The sequence below is a fragment of the Cetorhinus maximus genome, chromosome 15, assembly GCF_964194155.1.
Source record: "Cetorhinus maximus chromosome 15, sCetMax3.hap1.1, whole genome shotgun sequence".
NCBI classification, from domain to species: Eukaryota; Metazoa; Chordata; class Chondrichthyes; order Lamniformes; family Cetorhinidae; genus Cetorhinus; species Cetorhinus maximus.
In genome coordinates this window covers 80477035-80501035 of record NC_135893.1, presented here as the reverse complement: position 1 = coordinate 80501035, position 24001 = coordinate 80477035, and the positions used below count along the sequence as shown (strand labels likewise).

At 45.3% G+C, this 24001-nt stretch overlaps 1 protein-coding gene across 1 annotated transcript in view; it reads left to right on the top strand.

Annotated features, from left to right (window-relative positions):
* The window catches only part of LOC144690862 (netrin-3-like), a 228483-nt gene extending 205304 nt beyond the window's left edge, over positions 1–23179 (top strand). Inside the window, exons 6-7 of the mRNA XM_078558711.1 lie at positions 6145–6219; positions 18829–23179. Of these exons, the coding sequence (XP_078414837.1) occupies positions 6145–6219; positions 18829–19160 (407 nt within the window). The 3' untranslated portion in view covers positions 19161–23179. The remainder of the gene's footprint in view (positions 1–6144; positions 6220–18828) is intronic.
* Positions 23180–24001: the final 822 nt, after the last annotated feature.

The following is a 24001-nucleotide window of genomic DNA, read 5'->3' as shown; positions in this document are numbered from 1 at the left end:
TTGGAGCAGCTGAAAACCCCTTTGAGCACTGCTATCTGCAGCCAATCTGAGCTGCATGGCACCAAGCTAAGATTTCACGATCTCAGTTTGAACTTCCACTGCAGCACTCAGACGTTGAGTTGCTTCTGTCTGTGCTGAAATGGACGCTGTGACATAGGCCACCAGGCACTGCAGCAAGACTAGGCCCTCAAATGCTGCCATGGAATTGGCCACCACTTCCATGCTAGAAAAGATGAGCCCCAAGCTTTGCATGAAGTCTGGTGCCAAGTTGGAGTTGGACTCCTCCATGTTCCTTGATAGTGTCAGCAGGCTGGGTGGCAGGCCTGGCAGTGCACCAAACATCTTTGTGTGCCTGCTCATCAGTGTTCTCCTGTACGATCCACATCAAGATCCTCATCTGAGTTCTCTGCAGCAGAACTTGTCTGCAACCTTGCCTTCCGGGAAGCTGACAAGTGCCCTATCCTTTCCCATGGCTTTGCTGCAGCCCATTCATTCTTGGTGACTCACTACGTGCTGATCCTAGCTCTATACTACCCACAAAAGTAAGCACAGTGCCAGTATCTGAGCTGGTGGCTGTGAGGGCCACATCAAGTGACAATGCTTCTTCAAATGTCTGCTCTTGCTTGCACCCTTCATTGTCAGGCTGGCCAGGTGGCATCTCTTGGGTATCAGAAAGCATAAATGCAGAAGGGGAAGGTTGGGCTGAGGAAGGTGGGGTTGGATGGAAAGCAGGAGGTCCATGGCCACACCACCTGCAGCTTGCATTTCATGCCAGATAGCAAGATGAGGATGAAGTGGGATTTGAGAAGATACATAAAGCAGGAATATGCCATCAATCTGGATGTTCTCATTGACACCAGTTGCAATGGCCTCAGTCACTGCCGGCCAAATAATTCACAGCACCCATAAATGGACACAGGAATTATGATGAGAGATTATCCAATACCCTATCGAAATGATATAGGCAGCAGACAAACTTCATGCAGGGGCCCAAGGTTTATGGGAGGTGAGCACACAGCTGAGCGAGTTTGTACCTCTGAAAGTTAGGGTGCATTCTGGCTGCAGCAGGGTTGGGAAGTGCCTGGGAGAGACTTTGTGAGCAGGAAGAAAGCTGAGAAATGGAGCAACAGGCAGGAAGGGAGGGTTTTCAGGTTCTCTGATGGAGGCCTTAGTGATGATGATGAAAAAGAAGAAAGAGATCATCTTTCCACACATGCTCTCAAGACCCCATACATGAACACTGAAAAGGGAAAGGGAGCAGATAGGCATAGAGGTCAGTGCGAGGAGTCTGGTCCTGAGGACTTAGCTGTAATGCCACAAGTCTCCTCAAAGTGGCTCAAAAGATGCAGGAGTTATCTGCTACTCCCTTCTATGATGTGTGACCTTGTCCTGCAGGAGAGAAGGAAAGATGTCAATGAGCATGTTGCAAGGTGTTTGTATGATCTACTTGCCATAGCTGAATTAGTTGGAAGTATGTGGCAGCTGAGGAGGTCTTGTGGCGCAGTGAGTAGTGTACCTGCCTCCGAGCCAGACGCTCTGGGTTCAAGTTCCACTCCAGGACTTGATGACCAAGGAAGGTGCATTCATAATGTGACCAAACAAGTTGAATATCAATCTACAAACCCCTCCAACACATGACAATGGCAGGTGGTAAGAGTGGGAGAGATTCCTGGAGCAGGTGGTAAGAGTGGGAGAGATTCCTGGAGCCTCTATCATCACTATCCATACCTCCAGGCTACAACATGCATGTAAAAATGTATGTTGCCACAGCAGCTTTGAGTCCTTGGGGGGCCAGTTGCCTCAGTTGGCTGGATGGCCAGTGTCCATCACATTGGTGCCTACAGCATGCGGTTTGATCCCCGCTCCAACTGAGGTTAATTCGGGTCCTGCCTTCTTGCCCTACCCGTGGTGGTAATCACAACGCTGTGGTTGGGCAGAGATCTGAAGGGGAAGTTGTGAGATGTGGGTGTAAGACTTGCAACATTGATAAATATGTGAGCGTGCAATGCAGCATTTGAATGTTAGGCATCAGTCCTGATTTCTAAAGATTGTTGAGAGGGATGTGGTGCATTGCGAAGCGTATGAGGCTGGCGTATGGGGTTGGTGATGTAGTGGGCAGGAAAGTGCATTCACTGACCTTGACAATTGTGAGGTTATTGAATCTTTTTTGGTACTATAGCCAGGTTGTAAGAGCCAGACTCCTTGCACTGACCTCCATAGCTATCTGCTCCCATTCCCTTTTCAATGTTCATCCACACAGTCTCTTGGCCACCTGTGAAAAGATGGCCTTTTTTTCCTTTTCACCTTTATCACTAAGGCCTCCAGTGTTGCTTTGGAGAACCTGGGAGGTAGAGAACCAGGGAACTCTGGCCTGCTGCTCCATTTCTCAGCTTTCTTCCTGCTCACAAAGTCTCTCCCAGGCATTTCCTACCCCTGCTGGAGCCAGAATGCATCCTAACTTTAAGAGGTACAGCCTCGCTAAGTGGCGTGCTCATCTTGCATGAACCTTGGAACCCTGCATGAAGTTTGTGTGCTGCCTATATCACTTCGCTAGGGCATTGGTAATCTCTCATCATAATCTCTGTGTTCGCTTATGGGTCTTATCCAATTTTTAACTCTTTTACTCATACTCCAATCCCTTTGTAATAAAAACTGATGTACCATTTGCTTTCCATTTGCTTGCTGTACCTTTATGTTAACTTTTGTGATTCATGTACAAGGATAGAAGAACCCTATGAATACCAATATGTCTGGGTTTCTCAACCAATAAAAATATTCTTCTTTTCTATCTTTCCTACCATAGTGAGTAACCTCACACTTCCCCACATTATATTCCATCTGCCACGTGTTGCCCATTCAGTTAAGCTGTCTATATCTCTTTACAGCCTCTTCGTGTCTTCCTCCCAACTTATACTCCTACCTGGCTTTGTATTAACAGCAAACTTGGATACATTACTCTCTGTCTCTTCAACTAAGATATTTTTATAGATTGTAAATATTTGAATGGAACTAAATAAACCTGGAAAGTAGTGGTTGGAAGAAAATTGATTCCACCAGAAACTAATTGTATATTCCTGAAATACAATTGGTATCTAATTATAATACTGTTAATATTCAAGATACCCCTCATAATCCACAGTAGTTCAGCAATTCACTGATAGTCCATATGTAACTGGTAATGATATGCATAACACTCTGTAACTAGTAGGAATTCCATAAGCCACTGATATTCACTCTAAACTCATGGCCAGAATCTTCCTGTACTAGATGAGGTGTGTTCAGGCATCTAGTTGATGCCACTTTTAACAGGGTCGATTTCTCTCCCTATCTCCTTGGAGCCTGGTTGGGACTCCTGTTCCATGTGAAGATGACAACACTGAACTGGGATCCTCAGTCAGAGGATTTCACACATCAAAGCCAACCAGTATAAATCCAATCCAGCCAATTACCACCCTATTAGTCTGCTCGTAATCTTCAGCAAAGTGATGGAAGGTGCTCACCAGTTCTCCATTTGGGTTCCACCAAGGGAACCCGGCTCCAGACCTCATTACAGCCTTGGTCCAAACATGCTGGTGAGCAAGTTATTGCTAAGTAATTGTCACTTATTAGCACTGTTGCAGGCACCTTCCATCACTTTGCTGACTTTAAGAGTAGACGAATAGGGCGGTAATTGGCTAGATTGGATTTATTCTGGTCGGCTTCGATGAAAATAGAGCTGAATTCCAGAGGTGATGAGGAAATGACTGCCCTTGACATTAAGGCGGTATTTGACTGAGTGTGGCATGCATAACCCTGAGTAAAATTGAAGCCAAGGTGAATCAGTGGGAAAGTTCTCCACTGATTGAAGCCATACCTAGCACAAAGGAAGATGGTTGTGGTTATTGGAGGCCAATCATCTCAGCCCCAGGACATCACTGCAGGAGTTTCTCAGGTGGTGTACTAGGCCCAATCATGTTCAGCTGCTTCATCAATGACATTCCTTCCATCAAAAGTCAGGAATGGGGATGTTCACTGTTTGCTAAACTCAGATTTATTTGTAACTTCTCAAAAAACAAAGCAGTCCATTCCCACATGCAGCAAGACTTGAAGAACATTCAGGCTTGATCTGATAAGTAGCAAGTAACATTCATGTCACACAAGTGGCAGGCAATTACCATGTCTACCAAGAAAGATTCAATGGCATTACCATCGTTGAAACCCCCACTATCAATATCCTGGGGGGTTACCATTGACCAGAAGCTGAACTGGGCCAGTTATATATACAAGTGCCAGCCAGAGACTGGAAATTCTGCAGTGAACACTCCTTCTTCTGACCTCCCTAAAGCCTGTCTGCCAATTACAAGGCACAAGTCAGGAGTGTGATAGAATACTCTCTACTAGCCTGGTGAGTGCAACTCCAGCAACACTCAAGAAGCTCAACACCACCCAGGACAAAGCAGCCCACTTGAAGGCAGCCTATCCACCATCTTTAAAGGTTACTCTCTCCACCAGCTGCCCTGGCTGCAGTGTGTACTACCTACAAGATGCACTGCAGCAAATCACCAAGGTTCCTTCGACAGCACCGTCCAAACCCATTACTTCTACCACATAGAAGGACAAGGGCAGCAGATGCATGGGACCACCACTACCTGCAGGTTCCCCTCCAACTCACTCACCATCCTGTCTTGGAACTATTTCACCATTTCTTCACTATCACTGGATCAAAATACTGGAACTCTTTTCCTAACAGCACTGTGGATGTATTAACACCACCTGGACTACAGCGGTTCAAGAAGGCAGCTCATCACCACCTTCTCAAAGGAAATTAGGGAAAGGCAATATATACTGGCCCAGCCGATCATGCCCACGTTCTGTGAAGGAGTAATTTTGAAAAATTATTCTGCAAGAGTCAGGGTTGCTTCAGACCTACGTTTCTATTATGGAAATGCAACGTTTGATTCAATCAGTCACCCAGATTTTATTTTTAAAAATTGTGAAGAAAATATTTTCTGGTATTGAGAATCATTATGCCATGTTTATCTTTCCTTTTTTCCATTAGAAAACAAATGGTAATAATCTCTGATGGCTTCCTGGGTGTTGATTATTTCACTGTTAAGTACTGTGCAAGCTGGTTACATTAAGATTGTAATTTGTCACATTTCCTTTCATTATTTCTGGGCTAGAGAGTGGAAATCAGCCAACATTCCTGTGCCTCATTACAAGTCAGGTTCCTCTGTTGAAAAGTGTGAGTGCATTGATGGTGGCTGAAGAGAGGCTCTCTATGGTCAGAGAGCCTGAAACATTTATTATCCAGCTTGGATATAAAGAATGGAAACTACAGTGAGGACCAAGGAATGTGTGCAGCATCCATGGGACCAGACCCCAGTATCCCTGGGTCCTGACCCCAGCACCCGTGGTCTGTACCTTATCACTTATAACTGAGGAGGATGATAATAAAAAGGGAAAGGAAGCACTGGAAGATAAAGTGCTTCACACAGCATTGCTAACAGCAGGACTCTCATCCCAGCGTCACAGCACAAGAACACCGAACCCAAATTGGGTTCAGCTGAAAGATGTAACAGCAGCACCTCACACCACATCAGAAGCTTGCAGACTTACAAGCAGTGAAAGAAGGGAACTGTCCAGGTATCAATCACTCGCTCTCTTTTCACCAGGCAGCATTGAGCTTATTAATGACAAATTATGAGTGAAAGGTCCAGTAATTAATGCTGAACAAAGCTTGGCAAACTGTGCATTGCCTGTAATGTGAATAAGCCACACAAATACCTTCAGGCTCAGTGCAGCTGCCTCTAACAAAAGGTGCATTTATAGGACGCAGTGTGTGCCAGTAAAACTGCAAGTTCTTTTTGGGAGGGAAATAATAATAGCAAAGAGTTTTTAAAAAATTCTCTGAAGAATAATTAGAAATAAATGATTATTTGTTGGCTGCAATACAAGGTGTGGAGAGCTGCATCATTTAATCTGCTTTTAATGGAAGGATAATCAAGAGTATTTTAAACACTTCATGATATTAGAGTAAAGAGAATGGAGCAAAGTTTCAAGAACTATGGGAGTTTAAGCCATAGTGTCACTAAAACATGGAAGATGAGACCTAGGACACATTGTATCACCCTGATATACATGTTCCTTTTATCTCCTTCCCAGACTGTGAATCCTACTGCAAACCTGTGAAAGGAAACCTGAAGATCAACATGAAAAAATACTGCAAGAAAGACTATGGTAAGCTACATCATTTCATACACTGTTACGTGCTAGTTCCAAATAATGCTCAAATCAAGGCTTGCTCTGAGTAACATTGCAACACGAACACTGCAATTGTCCAGTGATGTATGTTGATTAGACCTTGTGATTCCACAGTAATGAACCTCAATTATAAAATCATCTGGAAACCAAAAATGTAATAAAAACTAATCTGCACAGAGTTTGAAAGGAAGGGTCAGTTTTGACCAACCTTAATGAACACCTTGAAGAAATAACAGCAAGAGGAGACAAGGGTAATGTGGTAGATGTAATCTATTTGTCTTCTCAAAAGGCCATTGATAAGGTGCTAGATAGTAGACTCATGACTAAGGTCAGAGCACATAATGTCAGAGGACAAGTATTAGAATGGTTAGCAAGCTGACTATGAATGAAAAAATAGAGAGCAGGGGTTAATGGTAGTTACTTAGGCAAAAAGTGGAAAGTGGTCTTCCAAAAGGATCAGTGCTGGGACAACTGTTACTCACCACTTACATAAACAAATTGGACTCAAGAATAGGAAGTACAATTTCAAAATTTATGGACCATACCAAATTGGCCTTGGGTAAGAATACTTAATGCGGAGGAAGTCTGCGACAAAGTACAAGAGGCACCTATTGCAACACTGTCAAAATTGCCTTGTGCTGGGAAAATCACTGAAAATTGATATCTTAACTACCTGTTAGTGGACATAAATTGGCTTCTCATCCTTCACAGATGTGCAGTTTGCTTGCATCGGACCCAGCCAGCCCTTGAGCAATGTAGACGGAGAGAGGAACTTGTTAGCAAACTAGCCTGTTTGTCCCTGAATTTGCCAAATCCTTCCTCCAAATCCATCTCCAAGTGCCTTGGAAAATTCCCCCATTTTACCAATTTTGAAGTTGAATCATTTCAGGAACTTGAGAGAAATAAACTTGCAGGCTATGTGGATAGAGTGGGAGGATTGGGACTGACTGGATTGCTCCACAGTGAGCTGGCATGGACTTGATTGGCCTGAATGGCTTCCTTCTGTGCTGTAAATGACTCTCTGACTCTTAGAGCATATTATTAAACTTGCAGAATAGGCATGTAATTTGCAAATGAACTTCAATGCAGGCAAGTATGAGGTGGGGAATTTTGGGAGGAAGAAGGAGGTCACAGGCTCCTTGGATAATGAGTGTTTAAATGGGGAAGAGGAGCAGAGGGATCTGGGGGTAGAGATACGCAAAATACTAAAAATAGTGATGCAGGATAATAAGGTCATAAAATGCAAACAAAACACTGCTGTTCATTCCTAGTAGGATAGAATTAAAAATCAGAGAAGCCATATTAAACTTGTATCAAACCTTGGTTAAACAGGGAACAATGGACCAGTTAAATCAAGATCAGTAGTAGGCAAAATACTAGAATGTATTATTAGGAACTTAGAAAATCAAAATATGATTAAGCAGAGTCAACATGGATTTATGAAAGGGAAATTGTGTTTGACAAACCTGTTAGCTTTTTAAGGAAGTAACTCGTAAGATGGATAAGAGGAATCGGTGAATGTGGTGTATTTGGATTTTCAAAAAGCATTCAATGAGGTGCTGCAAAAGAGATTATTAGACAAACTTAGGACTCATGGGTTTTGGGGGTAATATATTAGCATGGATTGAGGAATGGTTAATGGACAGGAAACAGAGACTAAGAATAAACGGGACATTTTCAGGTTGGCAGGCTGTAACTCGTGAGGAACCACAAGAATCGTTACTTGGGCCTCAGTTATTTACAATCTATATTAATAACTTAAATGTGGAGACTCAGTGTAACATATCCAAGTTTGCTGATGATACAAAATTAAGTGGGAAAGTAAGTGGCAAGGAGAATGGGAAGAGGCTGCAAAAGGGATATAGACAGGTTACGTGAGTGAGCAAGAACATGACAGTTGGAATACATTGTAGTGAAATGTGAAGTTATCCACTTTGGTAGGAACATTTTTAAAATGCAGCATTTTTTTTGAATGTTGAGAGACCAGGAAATGTTTGCATTCAGAGGAGAGTGGATATCCTTGTACTTGAATTACAGAAGGTGAGCATGTAGGTACAGAAGGCAATTAGGGAAGCAAATTCTATGTTAGATACTGTTACAAAGGGATTGGAGTATAAGAGTATAGAAGTCTTATTACAATTATATAGGGCATTGGTGAGACCACACCTGGAGTACAATGTACAGTTTTGGTCTCCTTACATAAGGAAGGATATATTGCCCTAGATGGAGTGCAACAAAAGTTCACTTCACTGGCTCAAAGTATAAGGGGAGATTGAGTAGGCTGGGCCTGTATTTCTTGAGCCTGGATTTTCCGTGCCCACTGGCACCAGGCGTGTTCGGTGGCATGAGCGGACAATATGGCGAGAAAGGCAAAAATCAGTTTCACAACGTCGTGAAACCAGTTTGCGATTGTCCTCTCCGCCCACCAATGTCAGACCGCATTTCCTGCCATCGGACGTTGGGCACCTCATTATAACAGATCAGCATATCATTGTAAGGCCAGCCGGCTGGACTCATCTCCCTCAGTTGGATCATCCACCCACATCAGCTTGATTGCACACTGACATGTTTCACAACAGCATTTACAAAGCGTGCACTTGGCAGGCTGCACTTTGAGGGGAACTCGTAGGTGAGTACACAGTAACTTTGAGGTGCGCTCGCCCAGGTCACCTGTTGGACTTCAAGGTTGAGGCGCATTGGGGGTGGGTGGGGGTGGTTGGGGCAAGGGCCACCTTGTGGTTGAGGCATGTTGGGGGGTGGGGTGCAAGGGCTGCCCTATGGTTGAGGTGCATTGTGGGGGGGTGGCAAGGGCTGTCCTGCGGTTGAAGGTAGCGCACAAGCACGTGCAGGGTCGGGGGGCGGGCGAGGGAAGCGACCACAGGGAAACCTTGTATAAAGTGACCATTCATCTGCAGCTGAGGCAGTTCAGGCGCAGTCATACTGATATGATTGGAGTTGGGTCTCTAGCTTCTCTGCCCACTCAAGCAATGCAGAGGCATCAAAGTGTCACCAAATGCTCCAGAGCTTTTCATCCCTCAGGCACAGACTGCAAAGTGATGAGTGTTTTGTGGACTGCATAACAGTTGACCGACTGGGCACGCTGTACAATCTCCTTGCGAAAGCTGGCCATGGAGCAGTCACAGGTGGAGGCGCTCACAGCCCCTTGCGATGTCAACATCCCAGTTTGGACCAGTCTCTCCCAAGGTTCAAGCTAACAGCGCAGCCTTGCAGTGTGGGTTAGGAGAATGCCTGCATCTGAGCTGAGACCACAGCATGTAGACCAATGGTCAAAGCTGCCAGCAATCAGTCAGGTGGGGTGGGGCGGAGGTGGGTGCGGTTTCAGACAGTCATGCAGTGCACTAATCTCTGGCCATCCAAGTGGTGGCCAGAACTCACTGGGATGCATTAAGGGGCCTTCAGACTTAACCAAGAGAGGTTCTTAGTACACTCATGCTAACCTACAGGTCTCTCTCTTTCATCCTGCAGGAGGAGTACATCAGCATCATGAAGCCTGATGAACTAGCTGTGTGCCTCATGGGGTACAGAGAACGAAGATGACTGAGAAGAGAGCGACTGAGGCACCTGGCTGCACAGAGGAGGAATAACACCCTTTGGAAGAAGGGGCGGCTGAGGCTCCCACAAATGGCACCAAAAAGCCACAGCGATTTGGTCTAAAGGTGCCGCCTTTCATCCCTGCAGATGACCGACAACCAGTGTCGCCGAAGACTGTGCATGTCAAGAGAACTGGTCAGTCACATCTGCCAGCTACTGCAGGATTTGGCGCCAAGTGGCCTGGAAAGTGGCACTCAATTTCTATGCCAATGACTCCTTTCAGGGCTCCACAAGTGACCTCTGTGGGATATCACAAGCCTCCACCCACAAATACATCCATGAGGTCATGGATGCCAACTTTGCAAGGGCACACAATTTTGTGCATTTGGCCTGGGACCAGGACAGCCAGGATGCAAGAGCGATTGGATTTGCCCAGATCTCGGGTTTCCCACCGGTGCCATCGGCCGCACTCACATGGTGCACAGATCTCTGTCGCAACACATGGTCAACCGTAAAGGCTTCTATTCGCTGAATGTGCAGCTGGCGACCAACCACCAGAAACGCATCCTTCAGGTCTGCGCACGGTTTCCAGGGAGTGTCCATGACTCCTACATTCTCAGTCGGTCACAGGTCCCTGACGTCTTCAGGGTCCACAGAAACTGCAGGGATGGCTCCTCGGGGACAAGGGCTACTTGCAGAGGACGTGGCTAATGACACCCGTGCAGCGGCCTCAGACTGCAGCAGAGTGACGCTATAATGAGGCTCATGCTGCAACTCGCAACTTGGTGGAGCAGACCATCAAGACGCTGAAAATAAGGTTCCGGTGCCTGAACTGGTCTGGTGGAGCCCTGCAATACAGCCCACAGGCGGTGTCATGCATTGTCGTTGCCTTCTGTGCACTTTACAATTTGGCGCTACAATGGGAAGAGGAGCTGGCTGAGGAGGAGATGGAGGAGCCGGAGATCTCCTCCAATGAGGAGGACACCAATGGGAATGAGGGTGAGCAGGTCCTCGAAGGCGACGATGACGGGGATGAGGCCCTCGCACTGGCCAGACGAGGCAGGCACAGTCAGGAGGCCCTCATAGCTGCTAGATTTTTGAAGGATGATGACGACATGCAGTGAGGAGACACCATAGATCCTCATGTTGCACCTATGAACATTTGACTCCTGTCTGGTTTATGGCAGCGTACATAACCTCAGGGCAGAATTTTACACCTCGCAGGCGGGTTCGCGCCTTACCCGAACGGACGTGAGATAGCGCGAGATGATGTTGGACGAGTGTCCCAATGTCAAGCCACACGCAAGCAACCTTCAGATCGGCGGCGTGCACGGCAGTTGGAAGCACGTCTGCCAACAATTAAGCATGCAATTAAGCCCATTAAGGAGGCAATTGAAAGCGATTTTTCATGGCCTGTTCACTTTTACAGTTGGCGGACGGGCCAATTAGCCAGGCGGCCTTTACATTTTTGCTCAAACCTCGATCCAGGATGGGATGAAATCTCCGTGGGGAAATAAAATAAAAAGAGATATCTGGGGACTGTTTGTTAATTAGGTTTGCTTTCAGGTGCTTTATTGTGCTGCCTGGACGTATTTTGCAGCATTTTTGTTGTTTTGTTTATTCTGTGGAGGTCTGCAGCTCCCTGAGGCAGTTGTCTGCCTTCAGGGAGCTCAGTATAAGAGCTCACCAGCACCCGCGGTGACGTTGGTGCCTGCCCTCTCTCCGCCCCCACCTGCAGTGCTGAGCCTTTCTCAGGGCGCCTTCCACATTGGCTGGCCATTAATTGGCCAGTCAGCATGAAAGCGCGGTCCGGAGCCAATCGCGGTTGGGGGCCCGTTTCCTGTCCGCTCCCAGGCCCGTCGATCACGTGCACCCGATGGGCGAAAAATTCAGGCCTCTGTGATAACACTTTGTCATGGAGACGCAGTGGAGGCCCTAATAGTCACTCGATTGCAGGAGGATGTTGACAACTTGCAGTGAGGACACTCCATAGATCTTCACATATCCTCTGTGAATGTCTGACTCCTGTCTGGCTGAGGTTAGCTCGCTTACGCTCTGTGATCAGAATCATATCATAGAGATGCAGCCATGAGACATCAAAAGTATCTGCTCCTTTGTCTGCCTTCAGCACCTGGCCCCTTCAGGAGCACAGCGCCACTGGTCACTGGGGGCCAGCCCCACATTAAAGATGCTGAGAGCACACAGAGAATGACAGAACTCTGAAATGCCTGCCCACAACATTCTGGCAGCAATGACAAGCACCATCGAGGTGCAGGCATCAGTAATGTGTCCAGGGAGTGTGAGGCCGGACCATCACTCTTGTCTGAAGGCCACACAGAGCACAGGGAAGAAGCCCTGGACTGAGACGCCTGCCTTTACCTTGTGCAGAAAGGTTTCACACCTGAGTGACACGAACATTGCTCATCGGAACAAGGAACCATCCTTGAGAGTTAATTAACAATAGTGAACAGTATGGAAAAGTGATTAATTCTTCTTCTTAACTTTCCTAAACCTGTCGCTACGTCTTAGTGCTCCCCGGCCGGCCACAGCGGAGGTGGAGGCAGCCTGCTGACTGCTACGCTCTGTCTGTGATGACCTTGGTGGGCATCCTCTGGAGGGCCGACACCTGGAGGGCCCCAGCCTGGTTTCGGGGTCCTGCTGTGTGGCAGTGGCACCCTCCTTGGTCTGTGGAGCTGGAGCTGCTGAGGTCACAGGAAGAGGGGACTTGGATGGGCCGGATACTCCCGGAGTCACCTGGATGGATTGTTCAGGGGAGGTACACCTGCTGATCCTCCTTCTTATGGGTGCCTAACGGCCCCTGGCTGACTCCTTGAGGAGATGGGGTAGCTGGATAGAGATTGAGCTGCCCTGCAGCTCTCTTGTGTTGACACTGTTGGAGGCCAACTATGGCGTCAATAATGGAGTTAAACTCACGCAGCAATGCAAGAGCGACACCCTGGACCAAGGTCTCCATGGCAGCCACCATCCTACCAGAGTTGACTTTGGTGCGTTGGCATGCAGGCACTATCGCCTGAAAGCGGATGGACTCCGATCATGCCTTGCAATCTGAGGAGTGCAGTGGACATCTCTTCCTGATGTTCTCGAGCTTGCCTTTGCAGCTCCAGCAACTGTGACATGACCAAGTCCAGAAGCTTGTCACCTGATTCGATCTCAGCAAATTTCTGGCCTCCAGCAGTCCTCCGAGTGCCAGACACCTGGGAATTCCCTACCGCTGCCTGCAGCGGACCAGACATTGCAATGTGCTCACCAGATTGTGATCCTGAGGCTACTGTAAAGCTCGATCCCTTCGAGGTGTGTGTCTCTGCACTGGTAGAGGGTGTGGGTGAGCACTGTGATGGGATTTCGAGGAGGGTGCCTCCAGATTCCTCTTCAGAGGTTTCTTTGAGGCTTGATTGGAGGCCCTGGGTCATGGACTCCGTCGGCTGTTTCCCAGATGTGCCTGCGGAAGCAAGGGGAGATAATTAGTGCATGGCAGTGGCCTGTGAAACAGGACACATTTCTTGGAACCTAATTCTGTGATAATAAGGAAACTAATTAACCCTCTTTCAAAATACTTCCCAGTGCACTTGGTTCTTTTCTTTCACAAAAGAAAATACAGGCTTTTCCTAGCACATGGGTCATCACAATATAAGAGCCTAAGAACATAAGAAATAGGAGCAGGAGTAGCTCCGAAGCCTATTCTGCCATTCAATACAATCATGGCTGATCTGATGGTAGCTTCAACTCCATTTTCCCGCCTGTCCCCCATAACCTTTGCTTCCCATGTAGATCAAAAACCTGTCTAACTTAGCCTTGAATATATTTAATGCCCCAGGCTCCACAGCTCTCTGGGGTAGAGAAATCCAAAGATTAATTACTTTCCAAGAAAAGAATTCCTCCTCATCTCCATCCTAACTGGGAGACCCTACATTCAGAAACTGTACCCCCTAGTTCGAGATATTCCAGGAGGAGAAACATCCTCTCAGCATCTGCCATGTCAAGACCCTTCAGAATCTTACATATTTCAATAAGATCGCCTCTCATTCTTCTAAACTCCAATGAGTATAGGCTCAACCTGCAAGATATTTCCTCATAAGCTAACTCCTTCATCCCTGGAATCAACCTAGTGAACCTTCTCTGAACTGCCTCCAATGCAAATATCATCATCATCATTTAGGCTGTGTTTATCCAGTGTAGGATGTAACCCTCCACTTGCTTTATCCATTCATCTCTATTCCTTGCTTTTTTGCCCATATAATTCCCAAGTATGGTATTATGTTATCTCTTCAAATTCTTCTATGTTTCCACCTTCTTCCCATTCCTGTTCTTGGCTGCAACTCCATTAATATTTTTGTCCATCTGTTATCAATTTATCAAGCAACATGCCCAGGCTATCTCCATTTGGCTTCGTTTATCTTCTGAATGATGTTCTTAACTTTAGGTGTGGTCTTACCAGTTGTAGCAAAGCTTCTCTACTTTTATGTTCCATCCCCCTTGCAATAAAGGTCAACATTCCACTTGCCTTCCAAATAACTTGCCGTATCTGCATGCTAACTTTTTGTGATTCATATACGAGGAAACCCAGATCCCTCTGTACCACAACATTGTGTAGTCTCTCTCCATCTAAATAATATTCTGCTTTACAGTACTATTCTTCGCACTAAAGTGGACAATCTCACATTTTTCCACTTAATACTCTACTTGCCAAATTTTTGCTCATTCACTTAACCTATCTATGTCTCATTGCTGATTCTTTGTACCCTCCTCACAACTTGCTTTCCTACCTATCTTTGTATCATCAGCAGATCTGGTACAATATACTTGATTCCTTCATCCAAGCCATTAATAGAGATGATAAATAATTGAGGCTTCAGCACTGATCCCTATGGCACTCCACGAGTTACAGTTTGCCAACCTGAAAATGACCCATTTATCCTGATTCTCTGTTTCCTGTTAGCTAGCCAATCCTTTATCCGTGCTAACATTGTATCGCAACACCATGAATTCTTATCTTGTGCCATATGTGGTACCTTATGTGGTAGCATATCAAATGCCCTTTGGAAATCCAAATACACTACGGGCAGAATTTTCAGCTCTGGAGACTAAGTACAGTGGCGAGCAGGATTACTACGAGTTTCCTGCTGATCGGCAGGTCGGGTTCTCATGCCTGATCTTCTGCTTGAAGCCTCATTAATTATGCATAAGCGAGCTGCTCACTGAATCATGTGGCAGGGTGGGCACTGATTCGTCCGCCTGCCGTCACCTCATGGGGTCGAAGTTCCTGGCATCATATTTAAACACTACCCAAACCCGCATATTACTGCTTTCTGCAGCCTAGCTGTGTGGCTGGAAGTTCTGGAGATGGCCCCAAGGAACAAGAAGAGTGCACCAAGGTTTAGCTCTCTTACAAGTAGCAGTAGATCCAGGCAGACCTGCAGGAAACATTAGCCCCAACCAACCTCAGAGGAGGATGCTGAGGAGCCAGTTGAAGAAGACTAGTCACAGCATTCACCTGCAGCATCCACCAGCAGAGATTCACGCCCAAGTGGGTCATAGTTCTAGATTAGGCTTGGGGTTACATTCTGGGGAACACCTCACAGACACGTCTCCGCAGCAGTCGGAGGCAGTGACAGTGCAGCTCTCTGGTACTCAGAGGACTGCTGGAGAACAGCCACCCGCTGAGTCCGAGTCAGATGATGAGCCTCTGGAAACATGTTGGAGATGCAAAGACATCAAGCAGAGTTGTGACAGGCAGCCTACAGACTAAAACGAAGGATGGAGGAGTCTGTCCGCGTTCTATCTAATGTTGTGGCTCCGACATGTGAGCACTTCAAAGTCTCCATGGGAAGGGTGGCGGTCACCATGGAGACCTTGGTCTAGCAGGTTCTGCCGGATTTGGACTCGGACCTTCGCTCCATTGCTATAGACATTGGTGGGATTCATCAGTGGCTAGGAGAGAGGGGGACGGGGCATCTCGACCTCCCTCCAGGTGCCATTTGTCCTCAGGGATTCAGGCAGGGGCCCTTGGGCACCCACAGGGAGGAAGACCAGCAGCTGGACACCCTGGGACCATCCACTCAGGTGACTCCATGAGTGTTCAGCCAATCCCAATTCCCTCTGCCTGTGACCCCACCACCTCTAGCTGTACAAGCCAAGGAGGGTGCACCTGCCCCACAGCAGGAGATCCAAAGCAGGCTAAGGCCCTCCCGGCCTCAGCCCTCCAGAGGACGCCTGCCAAAGTTATCAAAGCCAACAGAGTGTAGCAGTGAACAGGCTGCCTCCACCTCTGCTGTGGATTTTGGGGATCCACTAAGACTTAGCAGTATGGTTAGAAGGATTAAGACCTGTCTAACTTCCTGTGGCACGTAATCGGGAGAGAGAGCTTGATCCTGGCGAGTTGCATTTTTAATGAGTATTCATGACAAGCTAATGCATGCAAATAGCCTTCCTGGCAGGGATCGGTGGGAAAGCTGACCCGCCATCATCCCGTCATGAAAGTGGCGAGGGGAAAATTCCAACTCCCTTTTCCGCCAGCAGGAATCTGACCTTTGGCCTCACTCCACATTTTCCGCTCCCGCCTGCCATGAAACCCGCCACTGGCAGTACTGGAAAATTCCACTCAACATGTACTTGTTTCCCTTTATTCACTGTGTTTGTTATCTCCTCTAATAAATTTGTCAAATGTGATTTCCTTTTCATAAAACCATGTTGATTCTGCTTGATTGTAATATGATTTTCTAAATGTCTTGCTATTACTTCCTTAATAATGGATTCCAGCATTTTCTGAATGACAGGTGTTAGGCTAACTATAGCCTATATAAACCTATAGTTTCCTGCTTCCCTCCTTGAATAGTGGTGTTACAATTGCAGATTTTCAACCTGGGACCTTTCCACAATCTAGGGAATTTTGGAATATTACAACCATTGCAACCATTGTCTGCAGCCATTTATTTTATGACCCTTGGATGCAGATCATCAAGTCCAGGGAACTTTAGTCCCATTAGTTTTCCTAGTACTTTTTCTCTGGGGTGGTGTTGTTTGAAGGTCTTCCAATGCCACCACCTTCCCTCCAACTTTTGCCCCTTTAATTTTCTACTATTATTGGGATCCTTTTATTGCCTTCTACTGTGAAGAAAGATACAAAGTGCCTATTCAAAGCCTCTGCCATTTCCTTCATTTCCATGATTTTGAAAAGTGTAGATGAGCAGAGAGACTTACCTTTGTGTCCATAAATAGAAATTCTTAAAGGTGGCTGGGCAAGTTAATAATGTGGCCAAAATGCATTGGTGTCACTTGGGTTTATAAATTAAGCAATAGAATATAAAAGCAAAGACAGCATGCTAAAACTTCATAAATTACTGGCTAGGCCATAGTTGGAGTATTGTGGGCAATCCAGGGAAAAGTAGCCTGCTTGATTGGCACCCCATCCGCCGCCTTAAATGTTCACTCCCTCCACCACGATGCACCATGGCAGCAGTGTGTGCCATCTACAAGATGCACTGCAGCAACTCACCAAGGCTCCTTCGACATAACCTTCCAAACCCACAACCTCTACCATCTAGAAGGACAAGGGCAGCAGATGCATGGGAACACTATCACCTGCAAGTTCCCCTCCAAGCCACACACCATCCTGATTTGGTACTATATTGCCATTCCTTCACTGTCGCTGGGTCAAAATCCTGGAACTCCCTTCCTAACAGCACTAACCTACGCCACATGGACTGCAGCAATTCACGATGGCGGCTCACCACCACCTTCTCAATGACAGTTAGGGATCAGTGATAAATGCTGACCTAGCCAGTGATGCCCACATCATGTGAAAGAATAAACTAACTCTGGCCACCACAATTTAGATGTAAAGGCCTTAGATAGGGTACAGGGGAGGTTTAACAGGATGTTACCAGGGATTTCAGTTATAAGGAGAGTTTGAAAACATTAGGACTGTTCTCCTTAGAACAGAGAAGGTTAAAAGCTGACCTAATAGAGGTTTAAGATGATGAGAAGTTTGGATAGAATAGATAGAGAAAAATTAATCCTGCTGGCGCTGGGTCAATATCAGAGGTCATGGATTCAAAATGATTGGAAAAAGATCTAGAGGAGAGATGAGGAGAAATGTTCTTACAGTTGTTAGGATTGGAATGTTCAACCGGAAAAGGTGGTGGAAGCTGATTCCATAATTTGAGTTGCATAGGTACTTGAGGATAATGAACCTGCAGGGTTATAAACAATATGCTGGAATGTGGGACCGAGGGTGACTGCCTTTTCAAAGAGCCAGCTCAAGCCAATCACGATGGATTGAATGTCCTTCTTCTGTGATGTAAATTTCTATGATTCAGAACTGAGAGGTTCAAGGTAAAGTGAAAGGACAATAATTCAGGATAGCGATATGGGTAATGATAACCAGAGTGTAACAGGAAGGGGCAGAGCATGCAAACATATCAGTGCACCATTAAATAGAGTCATAGTAGGGAAAAATGGTAAAACCACAGAATTAAAGGCTCTTTATCTTAGTGCTTGCAGCATTTGTGACAAGATAGATGAATTGACGGCGCAAATAGAAATAAATGGATATGATCTGATAGCTATTAGTTAATTAGCTTCCAAATCAATATCCGATCCCAGAGTGATGGGACATCAATTAGAGCCTGTGGTTCCCCACAGTGATAGGATATATTTCTCTATCCCTGGTTTAAGAGTGTTGTCACACACCAGCTGAGATCAAAGCTGGGACCTAGCGTTGTGTTATGTACCTTGTACCAACTGGCAATTCAGCAGCTGCAGACCAGCTCAAGATGTAATAAGAAGGCTTTCAACAGATGGTGCTAGTTAGTTTAAAAATAGAAAATTAATGAGGATTTTGAAAGAATTCTTACTCGTTTCTAAAGTTTTTTTTTGTCAGGAAACAGGCCCATAGTTTTTCTGAAGCGTTTTTTTGGATGCTAGTGAAGAGATGTTAATGATTGTCAGATGCTTTAAAACTCTCGAATGTCTCTGAACTGAAAGCAGACTAACTTCTCTGTTATCCTTTTCCAGCGGTTCAGGTTAATGTCCTGGATATGGAGACAGTGAGTGAATGGGCAAAGTTCACCGTGAATATCGTGTCAGTTTATCGAAGCAGAGATGAGAAGATTAAACGGGCAGACCAGTTCCTGTGGATTAATATGAAAGACTTGGCCTGCAAGTGCCCAAAGATCCAAATGACCAAAAAGTACCTCGTGATGGGGAACATTGACAGCGTGTCTGAGAGGCTTGGAGGCCTTGTGGCTGATAAGAACAGCCTCGTCATTCAGTGGCGGGATGTGTGGACAAGAAGACTTCGGAAATTCCAACGCAAAGAGAAAAAAGGGAAATGTGGGAAAGCCTGATCGACTCATTCAGAAAAAAAAACTCTGTGAGAAGCATCATGGGCCACAATGTAAATACACTTTGGGTTCAAAATATTTACCTTTCAGAACAGGCTGAAGGGCGTTAAACTGTAAGGAGGGAACTAGAGGCAGGAAACAACATGATATTCAGCTTAGCATATTACACAAGTTGTTGGCTGAATATGCTTTTCAGATTGCTTAATCCTTTTCTAAATGTGGTCATGAGTCTCTTTCTCTGGGGTGAAGGTCAGGCCGCTACAGAAGCTTTGTTGTCTGATCACAGAGCCCGGTAGTATCTGACAGAAGGACATACTCACCATGTCCTACCCATTAGTTGGCTGGCTATCCCCATTGAAGTCCACCATACCTCTGTTTTTGCCTGTTATGACTAACATATGAGACAAAACGTGGTGGTCTATGTAAGCCTGACAGCTGTGCTGAACACAGAGTGTAAATATGGACAGGTTCCAGGACTTTTATAAGCAGACAAAGCATTTGGCATGCAGCAAGTTATCTGTTAACATTGTGTATTTCGAACTGTGATTTGAAAATATCCAATTTCAATTAGATTTTACAAAGCACATTAGCATTGTAAAATTCGCTGTTTGACACGCAACCCTTCAGCCTAATGAAACATTTCCTTTTCAATACTCCCTTGATCTCCTCACCAGGGGAGCTGTAATAGCAGTCCTCCAACTATACTGTAACCTCTAATATACTGTACCATCCAATATACCCTCCTCACCCTCCAATATACTGTACCCTCTAATATAGTCTCCCCATCCTCCAATATATTGTACCCTCCAATACACCCTCCAGTATACTGTACCATCCAATGTACCCTCCTCACCCTCCAATATACTGTAGCATCCAATATACCCTCCTCACCCTCCAATATCCTGTAGCATCCAATATACCCTCTTCACCCTCCAATATACTGTAGCATCCATTATACCCGCCTCACCCTCCAATAAACTATACTTTCCAATAAACCCCTCTCATTCTCCAATACACCATACCCACCAATATACCTTCCTCTCCCTCCAATACACTATACCCTCTAATATACCTCCTCACTCTCCAATACACCATACCGTTCAATATACCTTCCTCTCCCTCCAATACATTATAACCTTCAATATATCCTCATCACTCGCCAATACACCATGCCATCCAATATAACTTCCTCACCCTCCAATATACTGTACCTTCTGCTATATCATACCCTTGAATATACTATTCCCTCTGATACACCCTCTCACCCTTCATTATACTGCACCCTCCAATTTACCTTCCTCACTTTTCAGTGCACTGCACCCACTGATTCTCAACACCCTCTGATATACTACACCTTCTGTTCGACCCCCTGATATATGGCACCCTCTGATAAAGGTGTCAGCCTTGCCTCAGTAGTAAGACTCTCACCTCTGTGATAAGTTGCTGCTTCCAGTCCACTTCAGGGACTTGAGCACATAATCTGGTCTAACACCCCAGTACCAAGGTCCTTTCTGCACTCTCAGATGGACGTAAAAGAGCGCATGGCACTATTCGCAGAAGAACTGACATGCTGGCCAACTTTTATCGTTCAACTGACATCACGAAAACCGATTATTGGTTCATTATCTCATTGCTGTTTGTGAGAGCTTGGGGTGTGCAAATTTATTACCATCTTTTCCTGTTTATGTTTACAACAATAACAACATTTAAAAAAACGTCATTGTTTGTAAAATGCTTTGGGACACCCTGAGATGGTAAAATGTGTTACATAAATGCATGTTCTTCTTTATTACATCCTCTAATATTCCAAATCCTACATTTTCACATACTTCTAAACATCACATCCTCTAATACCCACATTCTTCAATACCGCATGCTCCAATATACCATTTCCCCATCCTTCAATGTGTTATGTCATGCAGTACACCACAATCATCCAATTTATCACACCCTCAGTAATGCTGCCACTGGATTCAATCCCCACCACATCCATCAAGGGCAGTAGAATGTACAATCTACACAATGTACCACTATGAACTGTCAGGAGAATAGTGATCAATTTTGAAAGACTTAGACAGGCTGGTGGAATGGGCAGGCAAGTGGCAGATGAAATCTAATGCAGAGAGGTGTAAAACTATTCATATCGGTAGAAAGAGTGAGGGGGAATATAAAATAAAGGGTATTCTAAAGGGAGTGTAGGAGCAGAGGGATCTGAGGTGGTGGTATATGCATAAATCATTGAAGGTGGCAGAGCAGGTTGAGAAGGTCTTCAATAAAGCGTATGGAATTCTGAGATTTATAAATAGAACATACAAGCAAGAAAGTTATGGTAAAACTATAAGGGACACTACTTCTGCCTCAACTGGAGTATCGTGTCCAGTTCTATGCACCACACTTTAGGAAAGATGTGAGCGCATTAGAGACGGTGCAGAAATGGTTCCAGGGATGAGGAAGTTCAGTTAAATGATCGATTGGAGAAGCTGGAGCTGTTCTCCTTAGAGAAGAGAAGATTAAGAGGAGATTTGATAGAAGTGTTCAAAATCTTGAGGGGGTGTGGGCAGAGTAGATGGGAGAAACTATTCCTATTAGTAGAAGGATCAAGAACCAGAGGACACCAACTTAAGGTGATTGGCAAAAGAAGCATTGGAAACATGAGGAAAAACTCTTTGACGCAGTCCGTGGTTAGGATGTGAAATACATTGCCATAGAGTGTGGTGGAGGCTGATTCAATTGTGGCATTCAAAAGGGCATTGGATAATTATCTGAAGAAAAGAAATTTGCAGGGCTATGGGGAAAAGGCAGGGGATTGGAGTTAGTTGAGTTGCACATGCACATGACGGGACAAATGCTTCTATGCTGTAACCATTCAATGATGCAATGATTCTATAACTTGCCAAAGTTACTGTGATCTACATCACCATGAAGGACAAGAGCAACAAAGTTGTGAAAACTTCATAATCTCCAAGCTTTCCCACTCGCAACTCACACATCATTCTGACTTGGATATATATTGCCGTTACTCCATAGACTAGGATATTAACAGCGGTGAGTCACATAGGCAGCAAAGTGGCAAAGTTCCGAATTTCCCTGCATGTAAAGTTGTATCTGGAGTTTTCTGCTTGAAATTAACCTGATTGACAGGGTTGCTTTCCAGTTGGATGGGAAGGACTTTGGAGTAGTCCGCAGGCTGCAGGATCGAGTAGGTTCAATCAATGATGTAGGAGGGGGAATGACCCAGATCCTAGGGGTCTTTGTCTGGCTCCTGCTCCTTCTGGCCCACATGTAGTGTTGTAAGGGCACTTACCATTTTAAAGCTGTCTTCATCTCCCTTCCACTGCCTAGTGGCCCAAAGCCTGGGAAACAGCTTAAATAAGAGGCTGTCAGCTCATTTAAATATTTAAAGTTCCAAAAGGCCTCCTTCGTGTGGGTTGGCTGCTTGTCCCATGTCCTGCCTCCATTAAAACCGGAGGTCGGCAGGCTGGGCTCATGTTTCAGATCTTTAGCAACTCACCAGAACCCAACCCACCCTCTTTGTGTGTTAAAATTCAGCCCATTGTTGTTGAGCCAATGTCCTGGAATTCCCTACCCATCACCATTGTGAAAACACCAATCAGTGCAAAGATTGCAGCGGTTCAAGGAGACAGCCACCATCACTACTCCTTGAGAATAATTTGGGCAGGGCAATGAATTGATGCCTGCATCTTGCGAACATCCTCCCATATCCACACTTTCCAATAAAACATTTCATACTCCCTGATAAAACCAATGAAAGTTCGCAATACACCCTTCCAACGCTGATGATAATACATGCATAAGTTGTTAAAACTCTAATAAAGCATACAGATTATAAGAATATCTGACTGTTAAACTATTTTCTACATATCTCAAAGTTATAAGTGCTGAGTAATGAAAATAGAAAAACTGTATGGCCTTTCAGGATATTCCATCACCCTTAACAGCCAATGAATTACTTTCAAAGAGTAGTTGTAGTGTTGGAAATGCAGCTGCCAGCTTGCACACAGTAAGTTCTCACAAGCAACAATGAAATAAACAATCAGATAAATAATTTTAAATGTTGGTTTCGTTATAAAGATTGGCCAGAGCAGCAGAAAATCTTCCCTGCACTTCTTCAAAAAAATGACATGGAATCTTTCATGCTTACCTGAGAGTGTAGGCAAGACCTCGGTTTAATATCTCATCCACAGAATGACACCTGTGACTGTGCAGTGCTCCTGCAGTACTGCAATGGAATGTCAACCCAGCGTCATGTGCTCAGATCCTGGAGTGTTTTTTGAAACCACAACCTTTTGACTCAGAGGCCACAGGGCTACCAATTGAGCCGCAGCTGGCACAGTGAAGGGGCGGTATAACCCACACTCCAGATTTTTCCATGTTTGTTTCCATCCATCCATACATACAAAATAGGAGCAGAGTGCGCCATTTGGCCCCTTAAGCCTGCTCCACCATTCAGTAAGATGATGGCTGATCTGTTTGTGTTTCGAATTCTACATTTCAGAAATTTCAGAATTTCTCTAAGACCTTCTCAAATTTTTTCAATCTGTTTGCACCAGGCTGAAAGGCTGCATCATAGAGAGGGTTTACTGTACATCCTACACATTAAGGGCCTTTACACAGAATAAGTGGCAAGTCCTCATTGTTAGCCTCACTGTCATATTCTAACGTGGCAAAGATTGGCAAGGGAAATAGTTACTCACATGCTAAAGACCAATTGCATCACTAAGATATTAATGCTGTATCAATTTTACTCATAAAGGAAAACAACTTCTGGAATAACATAACTGAAACTGGTTGTGTTCTTTGTTACTAGCAGCTGGTGACATAGT